Source organism: Elephas maximus, chromosome 2 (genome assembly GCF_024166365.1).
Source record: "Elephas maximus indicus isolate mEleMax1 chromosome 2, mEleMax1 primary haplotype, whole genome shotgun sequence".
Classification (NCBI taxonomy): domain Eukaryota; kingdom Metazoa; phylum Chordata; class Mammalia; order Proboscidea; family Elephantidae; genus Elephas; species Elephas maximus.
Genome location: NC_064820.1, coordinates 219561233 through 219577984, shown reverse-complemented (window position 1 = coordinate 219577984; position 16752 = coordinate 219561233). Strand labels below are relative to the sequence as shown.

Here is a 16752-nt window from a genome sequence, read left to right as displayed (position 1 = left end):
CATTGCTAGATGGATGCAGATTCAATTCAATGAATCTGCTGAAATATGGTTTTCTTGAAATCCACACACACACAAATGAGCCAATTTGGAGCTCCTTCATGAGAGAAATGGCTCCAAAATTCTTTCCCCATCTTTCTTCTTTCCCCCCATGTCATCCTTTACCTCCCTGAGAGGAAGTTTTGTTCTTTTTTCTGTACTCGCCTATCCTTCCACCTTTGCTCTTGATAGCATTTTGTATCAACTTCTGTTTCATCAAACACCTTACTCCACCAATAATCCATCTTCTTTATACAGTCACCTCTCCCCTTTGGCTTCCTCTCAGCGTGTACATAATTCTCAAAACTCCCCCACTTCACATACACACCTCTACCTACACACGCACACATACACACACGTGTGTACGTGCGTGCATGCGTGCATGTGAGCTCCTGCCCTGCCCAGCTCCCCTGCAGTTTCTTTGCCTTTTTAACACCATCTACACTTGCTCTGTCTCCCTTCTGCACAGACAACCACCCCTCAATCCACTGCAATCTGGCTTTAGACCCGGTCACTCAGCTGACACCACCCTCACCAAGGTCACCACTGAATCCCAACTGCCAAGTCCAATGGACACCTCTCAGTAGCTCTGTGCAGGGTTTGTTTTGGTTATGATTTTTTTTAATGATAGGAGCATATTAAGGAAATTTTAAATATAGAAAAATCTAGATGGAAAGCAAAGAACACCCACAAATTTACAACTCAGAGATGAATCAAAATTAATATTTTGTAGAACAGTTTTCTATATATACAGAGTTGAAGACCCTGAAGTATTGAAAAAATCATTTTTAATGACTGCATAGTATGCTATTCTTTATACCTATGGCAATTTGTTTAACCAGTATTCTGTCCATAGACATTTAAGTTTTTTCCAATTTTTCACAATTATAAAGAGGCTGCAACACATACCTGTGCACACAATTTGTAAATGTTCGTGAAATAACCTTCTTAGGACAAATGTCTAACCCAATTTACTCGTTTGTAAATTGTGATACTTACTGTCAGCCTGCCCTCCAGAAAGACTGTGCCATTTCTCATATTTCAAAATATTTACAAGTTCTCAATTCCAGCCATTCTCCCAACACACACTTTCCACATACTGCTTTTTTCTTTTTTTTTTTTAATTTTACCAATTTTAGGATATAGAATGTTATGTTGTTTTATATGTTTTTTTTTTTTTTAACCTTGCTATGGTTAACAGTTTTTCATAAATTCATTAACCACATATGTTCCTTCTGTCATGAACTCCTTATTCATTTCTTTTCACCGTTTTTCTGTTGGGGTATTTATTGCTTTTGTAAACCAGGGATATAATATTTATATTGTGTGTTGCCAGTATTTTTCCTGGTTTGACTTCTTATTTTTTCACAGGTATTTAAAATGTTTTTATTGTCAAAGTTATCCATCTCTTAAAATAATTTCTGAACTCATAGCATGGTTAAAACAGCCTTCTCAACACTTAGAATTGTTGAACATACATCTTCTTCTAGTCCTTCTGTTGCTCTATTTTTTTCATATTTAAATCCTTGTTCCGTTTAGAATTATTCTGATACAAGGAATAAAGAAGGGATTCATTATTTTTCTTCCAAGGGGTCAACCAGTTGTCTTCACAGCATGTACTGAATAATGTTCCTTTTATGTCTGCCTCCTGTGATTGCCTACGGCTGCTAACCAAAAGGTCGGCAGTTCCAATCCACCAGACACTCTTTGGAAACTCTATGGGGCAGTTCCACTCTGTCCTGTAGGGTCGCTGTGAGTCGGAATTGACTCGACAACACGGGTTTGGGTTTTTTTGGCCTGTGACTCCAGTCCAACATGGCTTCCTGCCAGGACTCTTTCCTCCTCCTATTTACGTCTCTCCATCACTTTCTCAGCCCTCCTCTGGCCCTTCCTCTGCTTCTGACCTCTTGATGTAATTGTTTTCCAGGATCTGTCTTCTGTATTTTCTTCTCACTCTTTGCAATCTCATAATTACAACCTCATACCATAATTACAACTTCCACTCATATACGCCAATAACTTCCAAATCTAAAGCCCGGTCCAGGTTTCCCGAAGCTTCAGCCCCACCCTCCTGACTTCCTCCTGAAGAACTTACCTGGATGGCTGCAGACACTTTAACTGAACTAACCCAAACCAGCATCATCCTCTGCCCTCCAAAATCCATTCCTCCTCGTCTGGACCATCCTACATCCATTCTGTTGCCCACTCCCTTCCACTCTGTGTGTCTCCAAGTTATATTAGTCCCACCTCTTAAAAAAAAAAAAAAATCCACTACTACCTCTCTACTCTCACAGCTGCCCTCTCAATTCAGCTCCTAGCTATTTCCCTTTCTTACCAGCATCCCACTAATCCAGGGTTCAGCAAACTACAGCCTAGTGAGCCAAATTCATGCTGCATCCTCTTTTTGAACTGTCTGTAAGCTAAGAGCTAAGAATAGTTTTGTTTTGTTAAATATTCTTTAAGGTTTTAAAAAATAACCAGAAAAGAATATGAGACAGAGACCTATGTTACCCACAAAGCCTAAAGCATTTACCATTTTCCTTTTACTGAAATTTGGCCAGCCCCTGTGCCTAATCTATACTCTACACCGTGACCCGCCAGAGGAATCTTTCTAAAACATGTAAAGTATTCAATCATATCACTCCTCAACCTGAAACCCACCTCTGTAGCCTGGCACAGAAGCCCTCATCTGCTTCTCTGTCCTCATCTCCCTCCTTTTCCCCCATGCACACCATATTCCAGTAGCACAGAATCTCCATCATCCCCAAACAAAGCTGTTTCACGCCTTCATCACTTTTACACATGCTGTTCCACTTCCCAAATGCCCACCACCATCCCAGCCTTTGTCCATCAGGATGCACATACTCATCATTTCCTTGAACAAACCCATCCTGCTCTCCACCCAAGACAGATTTAGGAGTGATCTTGCTGATACTTTCTCAGTGCCCCTTTCCTATACCTCTGTTTTCACATTGTTTTATTTTTGATCCTTCTGACCAGAGGAAATCCCTTCACAATGAGGTCCTTTCAGAGCTCAGTAGTAGACATCACATGCCGGATGCCCTGAATTTTAAATTGCCCTCTATCGACGAGTGCTACAGCAAAGGTACAACATCCCTTTGATTCAGAGGATATCTCAGGCTCCTAGTGCTGCTGTAACAGAAATGTAAGTGGGCAACTTTACACAACAGAGATTTATTTTTTCACAGGTGTAGAAGCTAAAAGTCTAAATGAGAGTCTCAGACATTTCAAGTCCTTCTTTGTAGGTAGTCCCTTGTTTCCTTGGCTTGTAGACGATCTTCACATGATGCCTGTCTCCCCAGTGTGTGTGTGTGCATGTGTGCCTGTATGCCTGTATCTAATCTGTTCTTTATACAACTCAGAAGTGATTAGGTTTAGGATCCACCCTCCACTGGTATGGTCTCAAATAATCATTTGATGACATCACATCAGATTGCATTATGGAAGATGATTATATTACATTAGATTGTATTACAGAAGGTGATTACATTGCATTAGAGTGATTATATTGCATTAGTTTTGATTACATCCAGAGGCATGGCCATTGGGATTCAAACACATATTGGGAAGGAGCACAATTCAATCCATAACATGGTAAACATGGTAGGGAGGAGAAAAGAAATAAAATAAAAGGAAAGTGAGCCCAACCTGATGGGTCACATAGGCCATTTTTTATGAGGAAGAACCCATGTGTCTGTGTCACTACGGGCACCACCTGAACCACTGAGACCAAAGTAACAGTCCTGTGAAGTCCACATGCTTCCCATGTCCCCTCCTCTTGCAGCCGCAGCTAGGCCAGCCACAGGGTGACTCACTGTGACCCTGCCTCCCCCACCTCAGTGGCCTCACGCCACGAGCATTTTGTATTCCCACTGCTCCTTTCTGTGGATTTGAGTTATCAATTTCTCAGATTCAAGGGGAGCAAATGTCTGTTTGTAAACTTCCAGAAAAATGGGATCGGACAGCTTCAGATCAAGTCCTTTTCAATTAGTTAGCTCTTTGTATGATAAATGCCTTAAATCAGACTTCAAAAGAGTGTCTCAACATTTTGCTTGAAAATTCCCCCCCTCCCCACCCCGGATTATAAAGGTGATATAGCAAATTTGGAAAAATCAGAAAAGAAGAGGAAATTCAAAGGCACCCATAAGACTACCACCTAGAGTTACCCTGTTAACATTTAGGAGCGTTCCCGTCCAATCTTTGCACGTATGCATTGAAGATCATACAGCATAGCCTACACCATTTCTTCAGTTAGGGCTCTCTATGACATTAAAAGTCCTCAAAATACTTTTTGTGCATTTTCTTAGATACTGAAAGTTTCACCTGTAAAATTCATATCTAATTTAAATTGTAAACATTTCAACGGGAGAGCATCCACAATTGGCCAAGCCACCTCTTCAGCCTTCCCTGTAACAAAGCTGAACCTAGAATGTCACAACAGCCTTCCTGTGATTCGGAGTCCTGGCTTCTTCCTGCTTGTGGCTCTGTCATTTGCCAATACTGCTTTCTGGTTAGATTTCAACATGAGGTTGTTTTCCATCTTAGCTAATTCTGTGTAAGTTGATCATTTTACTAAAGGAGAGAGAGAGAAAAGGATAGAGACAGAGATGAGCAGAGAGAGGGAACTGGCTTTTTCAAGCAGGTATACATTTACTCTGGGGCAAAACCCAGGAAAGGACTCCCGAGTAACAAATAAGAGCTGCCAGTGGACACCTACTCAACAGAGATTTCATGTGTGTCAGAGCAGAGCTGTGGTTCTTAGGGTTTTCAGTGGCTTGTTTTTTGGAAGTAGATCACCAGGTCTTTTTTCCGAGGTGGCTCTGGCTGGACTGGAATCTCCAACCTTTTGGTTAACAGCCAAGCATGTTAAACATTTGCACCACCCAGGGCCTCCCAAATAAACCGTCTAAGTCCTCAGAGGCCTTCCTCTCATCCTTTTGCACGTTTGTACAGCACTTCACAGTTAGCAAAGGGTTTCCTTTACATTCATTATCTCTTGTCAACCCATCTCCAGGATTCTACATGGCCACGCTGGCCAGGAAGGCCAAAGCCACAGCCTGTCCTTGAAGTGGCCACTCGGGGTGAGGGTGGTGAGAAGGTGTTTGTGTGGTTGGCTGTGCAGGAATGCTAAAAGCCTGTGTCTGCTTTCCTAACTGCAGCTGGGCTTGCCCTTCTGAGTAGCTCAAAATGCTCTTTGGAAATGCAATTCAAATCACACCCTCACATTCACACCTGGGATTCCAGGAAAGAAAGGAACATTAAAAGCCATCATTAACATTCCCTCTGTGTTTTCCCTACAAACATTTGCATGCACACCTGGGGGGTACCGCTTCCACCTCAGACCTGGAATGGCCCATTCTCCTGTGTCCAGCGAGCCCCTGGCCACAGCCACAGGGCTCTGCCCCTTCCCTCTCATCCTGGTCCCAAACCCTGCCAACTCCTCCTCACTGTCCTTTGCCTGTCTTGGCCCTTTGGGGCTCCTACTTTAGCCTCTTCTGCTCTCTAACCAGAGTCCCTGAGTGACACAGTTAACATGCTCGGCGACTACCCAAAAAAGGTGGCTATTTGAGTCCAGCCAGAGGCACCTCAGAGGAAAGGCCTGGCAATCTGCTTCCAAAAGACCAGCCATTGAAAACTCTATAGAGCACATTTCTACTCTGACACACATGGGGTCGCCATGATCCAGAATCCACTCAACAGTGGCTGGTTTGGTTTTGGTTTTTAACTCTGCACAGCTCCCACAGTTCACTGGCTTTTTTGGTTCCTCTCACATCTGCATCTGTTCCTCCTCCCAGCCCCTGTGCCACAAGATACAGCCTTGCCTGCCCATCTCCCCATGGATACACCCTACCTGCATCCACAGCCCCACCTACAGGGGCGCCACTCACTTGAGGCCACCCCCTAACCTCACTCACAGGGAGGGTTGGCTTTCTTTGCTTGCTTCTGTTTTTGTTTTAAAAGGCACATAAATAGCATATGCATTTATATTGTTGCCCTAATGTCAAACACAAGTATTCAATTAGCCACATGCTAATTCTTACAAATACTTGCCTTTCTTTCACACTCCCTGCTCTTCCCCTTAACCAGTCCCGCTATAATTCTTCTATCTGCTTACAGTTGTCAGTATTTCTGTCCATAAGGCATCTGCCCAAAGGCTGGAGGTGATAACAAACAGATGCCAAAACACATAATGCCTCAAACAATCCTTGTTTTCTTGTTTCTAGTCGGGAGGCAGGTCTCTGCCATGACTCAGGGACCCAGCCTCCTCCATCTCATGACTCATCACCTCCCAGGCCTCATTATCAATTCCCAGGGGGCGGGTGGAAGGGGCAAGGGCATGGGGGGCGGGTGGAGTAGCGCATCCTCTATTTAAGGCCTTGGACCAGAAGAGCACCCACCACTGTCAATCACTGGCTGCCCCCAAGCACAAAAGAGCCATGAGCTAGGAAACTTAGGAAATGGAATTGGGGGGATCTGGAACCACTGGAGTCTCCCCGACAAAGCCCAGAACACTTTTCTCTACCCCCTCATTACTCTTCCAGACAAGTTCCTCAGGTTCAGGGCAAATGACTCCATTCCAGTTACAGATGAGCCAGAAAAGGGCAAGAGCTGCAATGCTGGAGATAGAGATTTCCTCCATAACATTTTTAAAGTATGAATTGTCCTAAAGACTGCTAAGGATCAGCTAACCCCATGAATTCTCTTTTGCCCGAAAATGGTTAAGCACGCAAGTACTAACCTAAAGGTTGGCAGTTCTAACCCACCCAGAGGAGCCTCGGAAGTAAGGCTTTTTCCAAATGACCACAACCTTAAAAACCCTATGGAGCAATTCTACTCTGCACACGTGGGGTTGCCATAAGTCGGAATGACTTCTGCCATGTAAGGACTAAGAGAGACCAGGGCTCAGGGTGGCATTGGCACAGTCAGGCAGCTGATCATGGTCAAGGCAAGGGCTCATGCCAGCCTCCTGTGCCCATGAAGCTCTCTTATGGGCAAGACTTCCCAACCTTGTGGAGCTCCAGCTACAGGTCACCCCACATGAAATCGTATTTAGAGACTCTAACTCCCACTCCAGGCAAAATTAGCAGGGAGAGTTCAGACATGACCTTTCACAGCCAAAAAACAAAACAGCCCTGAGAGTGGGAGGTGCTAGCTGTGAGTAGAAGCATTGAATTTGACCTCCATGCAGACACCCTACCCCGCCTCCAGCTGGTCCCAGCCGAGTTGCCTGTCTCTAACTCCTGTCCCTAGTCTGTTCTAAGAAGAAGAAGGAACGAAAGGAAAGCTGCTTCTTTACAAATTAAGGGCGATTTAGGGCATTGATCTAAAAATCAAAGCCGCCAAACACAACAGCAGCCTCTGCAGACCAGAGGCTGTCACTTTCTTGGGCTGAAATATAAAAACAGATCTATGGGATTGATTTTTAAAGAAACTAACCAACCATGAGAAAGGTCAATCTATAAGTTAAGTTGGTACCACTCAGGTCCCATCTCCAGCTATTTCCTTATTCAAATAAATGATGTTTTCCCATCAGGCAGCATTTCTTATTTAACCACGGGGAAAATGAAATTACTGTAGAGGATAGTCACAGCAGAGTCAAAGGACACAAAATGAAAGCCTGGGGTGAAGAAACTGCTTCTAAAACTTTTAGGAAGCTTTAAAATTATTCGTTGAACAAGTCATTTTATACAGTGGCTTACATGTGTTTAACAGGAGGATCAGTTCCAAATTTCCCTGTGCACTCAGATTTCAGGGGCACTTTCCCAATACATCTTTAAACAATGATTGTACCAATTTTTTTTTTTTTTATTAATCATGAAGGTCAGCAAGAAGAAAATACAGATGTGAAATGTTGAGGCAGAAACCAAATCATATGTGTAAACACACAAAAAGAGAGAAAATACTTTCCGACACTTTTTTTTTTAACCTTGGCATTGAACTAACCATTAAAGTACAATGCATGCATATGTACCATCAAAAAATGAGAAAATAAAAAAATAAAATAAAAAACCCGACAGTTGACCGGCAATTCACAGAGCTCACTCAAAACTCTTGCACTAAATATGAAAAAAAAGTCACAAGGGAACACTTATTATGTGTCTGTTTCTTTCTGGTCACTGTCACATATGTGGTTTCTTTAAACATTAAAACAACTGTGTGAGATGGGTTTTGTGTGACCACCATTTTGTAAATGAGGAAACTGAGACTCAGCAAATTTAGATAAAAAAAAAAAAAAAAACCCAAAAGCCCACAGCTGCTAAGTGGTAGAGCCAAGATTGTCTGAATCCAAAGATGTCTTGCTTCCCTCAGAACACACTGCCTCTCCCACTCCATGCATAGCGGTTAGATGGGGAGACATCCGGCTGTATGAGCTGACGCAGGGGAAACATGCCAGCAGGGAGACAGTTTCACAGCAGTAAGCTCTGTCCTGGAAGGGAGGGTGGTAAAGTATTTACACACGCTAGATCACAGGGTGCAGCAGTCCCAGTCAACTACAGCCCTCAAAGGATGATGCCAAATCAAAAAGGCTCCGTCTGCTTTGTCAGTAAAAGCCTCTAGGTGATGCAAATGGCTAAGCACTTGGCTGCTAACAGAAATATTGGTGGTTCAAATCCATCCAGAGGCACCTCGGAAGAAAGATCTGGCAATCTATTTCAAAAAAAATCAGCCACTGAGAACCTTATGGAGCACAGTTCTACTCTGACACACACAGGGTCGCCATGAGTCAGAACTGACTCAAAGGCCAGTGGTTTCATTTTTGGTTTTCTTTGTAAATAGCCACACAAATGGTAATGTTGTATTTCACCACCATCTACAAAAATATGTGATTTCCATGATCCTCAAAGAGCCAGCATTTCATTTGGATTTTCTTTTCTTTTCTTCAAACCACCAGCTAACGTCCTGGAGGGGGACTCCATGGATCAGGACGTGGAGAGTCCTGTGGCCATTCACCAGCCAAAGTTGCCTAAGCAAGCTCGAGATGACCTGCCAAGACACATCAGCAGAGATCGGACCAAAAGGAAAATTCAGAGGTACGTGAGGAAGGATGGGAAGTGCAACGTCCACCACGGCAATGTGAGGGAGACCTATCGTTATCTAACGGATATCTTCACCACCTTGGTGGACCTTAAGTGGCGATTCAACCTGTTGATTTTCGTCATGGTTTACACAGTGACTTGGCTCTTCTTTGGAATGATCTGGTGGCTAATTGCTTATATCCGAGGAGATATGGACCACATAGAGGACCCCTCATGGACTCCCTGTGTCACCAACCTCAACGGGTTTGTCTCTGCTTTTTTATTTTCAATAGAGACAGAAACCACCATCGGGTATGGCTACCGGGTCATCACGGACAAGTGCCCAGAGGGAATTATTCTCCTCTTAATCCAGTCTGTGTTGGGCTCCATTGTCAATGCATTCATGGTGGGATGTATGTTTGTAAAAATATCTCAACCCAAGAAGAGGGCAGAGACCCTGGTCTTTTCTACCCATGCAGTGATCTCTATGCGGGATGGGAAACTGTGCCTGATGTTCCGGGTGGGGGATCTGAGGAATTCCCACATCGTGGAGGCTTCCATCAGAGCCAAGTTGATCAAATCCAAACAGACCTCGGAAGGGGAGTTCATCCCCTTGAACCAGACAGATATCAACGTAGGCTATTACACAGGAGATGACCGTCTGTTCCTGGTGTCACCGCTGATCATTAGCCATGAAATTAACCAACAGAGTCCTTTCTGGGAGATCTCCAAAGCCCAGCTACCCAAAGAGGAACTGGAAATTGTGGTCATCCTAGAAGGAATGGTGGAAGCCACAGGTAAGCCTTGTTCTATGTTGGGCCATCTGTGGGATAGATGCTCGTTTTAAAGCGTGGACTAACTGGATTTGAAGTTCTTATTTACTACAAAATATAAAAAGCTGATCCTCACCCACTATTGACATTAGCCCTTCGCTTCATGAAATACTACGCCTGTGTGTCCTTAACCTTACATATATCCACCAAGAATTCTAGCCATTTGACTTTTAAATCACCCTTTGAAAAATATGTTTATGAACAGAAAAACCCCACCATTTACTATATTTAAAATTTCTGAATATTAAAGTAAAATTCGATCTGTCTCTAAATCATGTTTAAACTTGTTCTAAAACATTGCTATTCTGAACGCCTGAGGTTATTTATTACCAAGCCAGGAGGAGGAAGGTAAGCCTTTCAAAGGAAGCCTGACAAACTGCTTTAATAAAAAACGCAATATCACCCTTTCTTTGGGAGCCATTTGTAAGACGCATACCATGCTATATGCTACACTTTGTTTATATCAAGTGAGCACCTAGCATTTCTGGACACTCTACCTGCTAAACCTCCAGTACCATTGTAGACCCAGTAAATAACAGATAGGAAAGAAGAAAACTGAAAACCCATTCATTCTAATCCCATTTTCCTTTCCGCTGTTACGGCTAGTCATTGGTGTGTTTTAGGGAAGACGATCTTCCTCAAGATAGAGAAAATGCGCTGTTTGTATTCAAGTCATTGGTTGATGGTATTCACTCATATCTGAACTTTACATGAGCTACGCCTCCCAACAACAGCAAAACAAGTTCTGCCACTAATTATCGGTGATAACCCCAAAAACAGAGCCATAAGCTCTGACTTAAGCTAAGAGTAGCTATCAGTATAAACTAGAACCCTAATTCACTAACCCCTTTACTGTTCTTCAGAGTTGCAGGTAGTTGCCCTGGGATCTAATATTATACACTACGTTGTTGTTAGCTGCCGTCGAGTTGGCCCCTGACTCATGATAACGCAATGCACAACAGAACAAAACGTTGCCCGGTCCTACAACATCCTCATGATTGGTTGTGGATCTGACTGTTGTGATCCATAGGGTTTTCCATGGCTGATTTTTGGAAGTAGTCCACCAGGCCTTTCTTCCTAGTCCATCTTAGTCTGGAAGCTCTGCTGAAATCCATTCAGCATCGCAGCCACACGCCTCCACTGATGGACAACAGGTGGTGGCTGCACACAAGGTGCGTTGTCTGGAGTTGAACCCAGGTCTCCCGTACAGAAGGTGAGAGTTCTTCTTTAGAATGACGTAACAATTAACCACCACTGCGTCTTTATATTTAGTTACACAATTGGCCCTTTAGTGCTTTTTGTTCACCTTGAGTCTCGGGTTGACTTACGTAATCTGAAAATGCAGCCTCAGCCATCAATACCTAATCCCAGGCATCCTTTTCAAATGAGAGGCACTGATCTCATGTTCCTGACTCCTTCTGCCCAACAGGAGAAGCCATGACCACAAACAAATTTCTGTTCTGGTGGCATAAACTTTTGCAATAGGCTGAAAAATTGTAACAAACAATGGAAATGTGAGTCAAGGACTGCCAGTGGAGCTCAGTCCTTTCCATAGAACGAAAGGAACGTGTCCCTAATTGGCTGGGCTTTATGAATAACCAGATGATTGCTGTGAAATACTAAGTATGTGCTGCTGATGTTAGCAGGGCTAGCTTTGCCTTGAGCCTGAGTTTTAGGAGTTCTCTGGCATGGTTTCAGAAACCCTGGTGGAGGAGTGGTTAAGAGCTACAGCAAGCTACAGCGAGCTACAGCTGCTAACCAAAAGGTTGGTGGTTTGAATCTACCAGGCACTCCTTGGAAACCCTATGGGGCAGTTCTGCTCTGTACTCTAGGGTCGCTCTGAGTCAGAATCGACTCAACGGCAGTGGGTTAATGGTGGCATGGTTGCCTGTGAGTATAGATGACAGGGGAGGAGGGACTACTGGGGAGAAGAAAACCAGTTGTCATCAAGTCCGTTCTGACTGTGCTACACAGGGTTTTCAACCAGGCCTTTCTTTCAAGGCACCTCTGGGTGGACTCGAACCTCCAACCTTTCAGTTAGCAGCCAAGTGCATTAACTATTTGCACCACCCAGGGACTCCTGAGGAGGAAGAACAGGGAGGAAATTCATCTGGCAGGGACCTGTCTTTTCACAGGGACCAGAAATTTCAGCCTCGCTGAGCACAGGGACTCTGGGGCCCCCTAGTGGTAGCCACTGAGGTGCAGGCTCTGGCAGCATAAACTGACCCCTCTGGATGAGGTTTTTAGATTTTTTTTTTTATATAAACTCTCCGTATAGGACAAGAGGGAGAACAGTGGACAAACCTTGTTAACGTTGCATCTTTGAGCTCAAGAAACAAAAGCCACTGGAGATGTACCCTCTGCTTACTGATGTTAATCTGAGCTTCAGGTTGCAGGACCTCAGCATTGTGTTCCCTCAACCCAAAGCCCAAACTCAAATGAATATGAAATAAGCAAATTATCTTCGTGATGTGCCTGAGTCCGAACACTCCTGGGGGCAGACCCTGTCTTTCCGATTATAGCTTGTAATGAGTGAGCCTTTCCAAAGGGAGGAACATCATTTTCTTGGTAATTAGCAGTGATCCTTGCCTCCGAGCAGTCGGTGGCCTTTCCACCACTTTCTTAGAGAAAACTGGGTAGTTGCCAGCAAAAAGGATCAAAATTTTCACCCTCGTTTCTGGGAAAAGGAAATCAGAACTAATTTTCCTGGAGTCCTTGGGGGGTGCAAATGTTTTAACGTCGTCAGCTGCGAACTGAAAGGTTGGAGGTTTGCATCCACCCAGAGGTACCTCGGAAGAAAGGCCTGGTGATCTGCTTCCAAAAATCAGCCATTGAAAACCCTACGGAGCACCATTCTGCTCTGACACACACGGGGTTGCCATGAGCTGGAGTCGACTTGACAGCGACCAGACTGGATGAATTTTCTAAAAATTAGTTTTCTAATTTCTGAAAAGCAGGGGGAAGGGAGGGATGTTCTAGAAAGTTCTGGGGGCATCAGTGGAAACTGGGCATGTGTCTTGATCCTTTCCTGACGGAATTCATACATAGCTGATCTCTAAAGATTCCAGGGGATACTTTTTCTTTGTGAATGAAAAGCACAGTTGGGATTTATGGGCATTAAACAGTCCCCTGGGCGGGGGGGAAGCTTCAATATATCAAAGCCATAGGAAAAAATATATATGGGCCAAATCGCACCCCAGGAAAACAAACCCACTAGCACTATAGTGCTGGGTAGGAAATCAGGAGCCATGAAAACCACAAGCCGACACAAAAACAGCTTTCTCTTTGCTCATTATTTCGTTCAGAAATGTCTTCTTTGACCTTAAACTACTATGCTCAGTGATCTCAATTAGCGGGCCTTTTTCAGGATGAGTTCCATGCTGCAACCTCGAGGCAGTACCCTCTTCCACAAACATGCATAGGTGGCACGCTGGGATCCGAACATGGTATCTTCTAGAGGTCCGCGATGTCCTGCAGTAGCCGACTACCTGGGTCCTTCCTTCGAGGGTGCTCACTCCCATGCTCAGTGGTGCTGTGCGGATGCTCCGTCATGGGTTGAATTGGGCTCCCCTCTCCCCAAATATGTGTTAGACTCCCAGCCCTTATACCTGTGGATGTAATTCCTTTTGGAAATAGGGGTTTCTCTGTTACGTTAATGAGGCCGTACCAGGGTAGGGCGTACCCTAAACATAAACACCTCTGAGTGCAGTGAGGAGCAGCACAGACATGGAGACAAGCAAGCACACCTGGGGGGGAAGATATGTCAGGCCCGCTGAGAAACAGGAATGCCAGGGCTACAGGCCACAGGGCTACAGATGCTGAGAGAGACAGGGATCTTCCCCCAGATCCCCCTCAGAGAGACTGAGCCTTCTTCTGCAGCCTGTGCCCTGAATTCAGACTTAACAGCCTCCAGAACTTGAGGAAATAAATGTCTGTTCTTTAAAGCCACCCACTTGTGGTATTTCTGTTACGGCAGCACTCAGAAGCTAACACACGCATCATGTTCCTGTACCAGCCGCACTGGGGCAAGCCTGCCCTGTCGCAGTGTCCAGAGTCAGGTTCCTCTCTAGAAAACGGGAGTGAGCTCCTTGAAGGCAAGAAGCAGGCCTGCAGGTGCCGGCCCTGGGCCCTCCTCCCTCAACGCATCCTCTGACCATCATAAGGGACGGCTTGGTGTGGTCCCACCTGGAGTCAGAAGAGTGTTTGTGGTGACCTCTCGAGAACCTTCCAGTCATGTGGTTCTATTTTTGAACATGAATCAAACACTGGAAAAGTCTGCCACCAGCCACCAAGACATCTGGGAGCTGGCCATGTCTCATCCCGCAAATATTTCTAAAGGGGGCCGTTTATGTTCCTGACACGTGGGAAATTTTGAGATAGTGATGTTTACAGAAGGGTTCGTAGCTACGTAAACAAACATGCTCAGCAGCTGCGGCAAATGTGTGTTAAAATAGTAAAGCATTCATACGGACTGTTATTTATAGAGGGTAAATTGGTGGAGAGGCTAGATGACAGCCACACGGAGCTGGGCCCCTGTCAGCTCAGCTCCTACTATAGCCTTCCTGATTGATGAACTTCCAGATTTATCCCCAGTGATTATGCACCTCTGCCGGGCAGCCCTTCCCAGCACCTTGGCAAATGTGTCTCCTGAGCATGAGACCCCGTTATGCTCTCTCTCTTTTTATTACAGAAAATACAAGACTTATACAAAAGTAGACAGAATAGCATAATTTACCCCTGTGGACTCATCATTCAATCTCAATAATCGTCACCATACAGCCAAACTTGTTTCATTTAAACCATCACTCACTAACTGCCCCCAATTATTTGGAAGTAACTCCCTACCATCGTATCACTCCATTTCAGTATGGATTTCTAAAGTATATATACTCTTTTTTCCTTTTTTAAAACCAGCTTTATACAGGTATAATTGACATGATATATAGAAAGTGAAATTTTTTATTAGTTTTGGCTTCTGTATTCAACCATGAAACCATCGACACAATCAAGATGGTGAACAGGTCCATCACCCCTCAAAGTTTCCGCATGCTTCTTTCACATCCTTTCCTCTGCCAGTCCCTGCCTACCCCCATGCCCAGGCAGCCACTGCTCAGCTTTCTGTCACAATGATTCGTTGGCATTTTTCTAGTGTTTTATATAAATGGCATCGTACAGTATGGTCTCTTTTTGTTTCTTTGACTCAGCATTATTATTTTGAGATTTATCCATACTAACCCATTTATCAATAGTTCACCCTTTTTTTTTTTTTTTTTACTGCTGAGTAGCATCCCAACCTCTTTTTAAAACAGACCTATAATAATGCTGGAGTCCTGGGTGGCACAGAGAATTAAGGCTTGACTACTAACCAAAAGGTTGGCAGTTTGAATCTACCTGGCGCTGCCGCGGAAGAAAAACCTGGTGATCTACTTCCCTAAGATTACAGCCATTGAAAACCCTATGGAACACAGCTCTACTCTGACACACATGGGGTCAACATGTGTTAGAATCAGCTCAATGGCAACTGGTTTGGTTTTTTATAAAAGCATTAACCCAAAACCCACTGCCGTCGAGTCGATTCCAACTCATAGCGACCCTAGAGGACAGAGTAGAACTGCCCGATAGAGCTTCCAAGGAGTGCCTGGTGGATTAGAACTGCCGGCCTCTTGGTTAGCAGCCGTGGCACTTAACCACTACGCCACCAGGGTTTCCATATAACAGTATTACGACACCTAAAATAATTAACAATAATTCATTAAGATTCAGCATCTAGTAAATGTTCCCACTTCTAATTTTCTCATAAACTTTATATTTGCTTAATCAGGATCCAAATAGTTAACACACTGTGGTTGGTTGCTATTTATTTTAAGCCTCTTAATATATGAGTTCCCCCTCCATCTCTGTTGTTTCTGTTTTTCTTTCCTATTAAGCTTTCCCTAAAGAAGAGAAAGAACCATGGAAAGATTTAAATACTTCATAGAAAACTGGGGAAAGTGAGGAAGGGAGGAAACCCACTTAGTGAAGACCTGCTAGATATGAGAAAATGTGCCAGGGTTCTCAGGTTATGGCAGAGGAAGCAGGGGCCAGAAGTCCTGTCTGTGGATTCCCGAGGAGGAGGGCTAGTGTATACTGGAAGAGGTAAAGGCAAACCGTCCTTGACATGGAAAAGCTCAGTCCGTCGCTGTCTTTGTTGGTAGTTGCCATCAAGTCTGCTCTGACTCACGGCGACCTTATGTATAACGCAACCTTACTATAACATATGTATACATATAAGATGTCACTTTGATGACTAAGGTGCGCCTGACTCACGCCATGGTATTTTCATTCACCTCATATGCATGGCAAAGCTAGACAATGAAAACGGAAGACTAAAGAATAGTTGACGCCTTTGAATTGTGCCCTTGGCAAAGAGTATTAAATATGCCATAGACTGCCAAGGAACCAACAAATCAGTCTTGGAGAAAGTATGGCCAGAATGCTGCTTAGTCTTGAGACTTCGTCTTGGTTACTTTGAACACATCATCAAGAAAGACCAAACGCTAGGGAAGAATATCCTGTTAGGTAAAATAGGTCAGTGAAAATGAGAGAAACCTTCCCTGAGATGGATTGACACAACAGCTGCAACAATGGGCTCAAAATACCAACAACTCTGAGGATGGCACAGCATGAGGCAGTGTTTCGTTCTGTTGTGCATAAGATTGTCATCAGTCAGAGCCAACTCCCTAGCAACTAACAATAACAGCATACATAAACCCAGAACCACACCCAGGGCCGTCAAGTCGGTTCCGACTCATAGCGACCTATGGGACAGAGTAGAACTGCCCCCATAGAGTTTCCAAGGACAGCCT

General features: G+C 44.2%; 1 protein-coding gene across 1 annotated transcript in view; it reads left to right on the top strand.

Annotated features, from left to right (window-relative positions):
* The window catches only part of KCNJ6 (potassium inwardly rectifying channel subfamily J member 6), a 390033-nt gene that overhangs the window by 263872 nt on the left and 109409 nt on the right, over positions 1–16752 (top strand). Inside the window, exon 3 of the mRNA XM_049874841.1 lies at positions 8951–9871. Within this exon, the coding sequence (XP_049730798.1) occupies positions 8951–9871 (921 nt within the window). The remainder of the gene's footprint in view (positions 1–8950; positions 9872–16752) is intronic.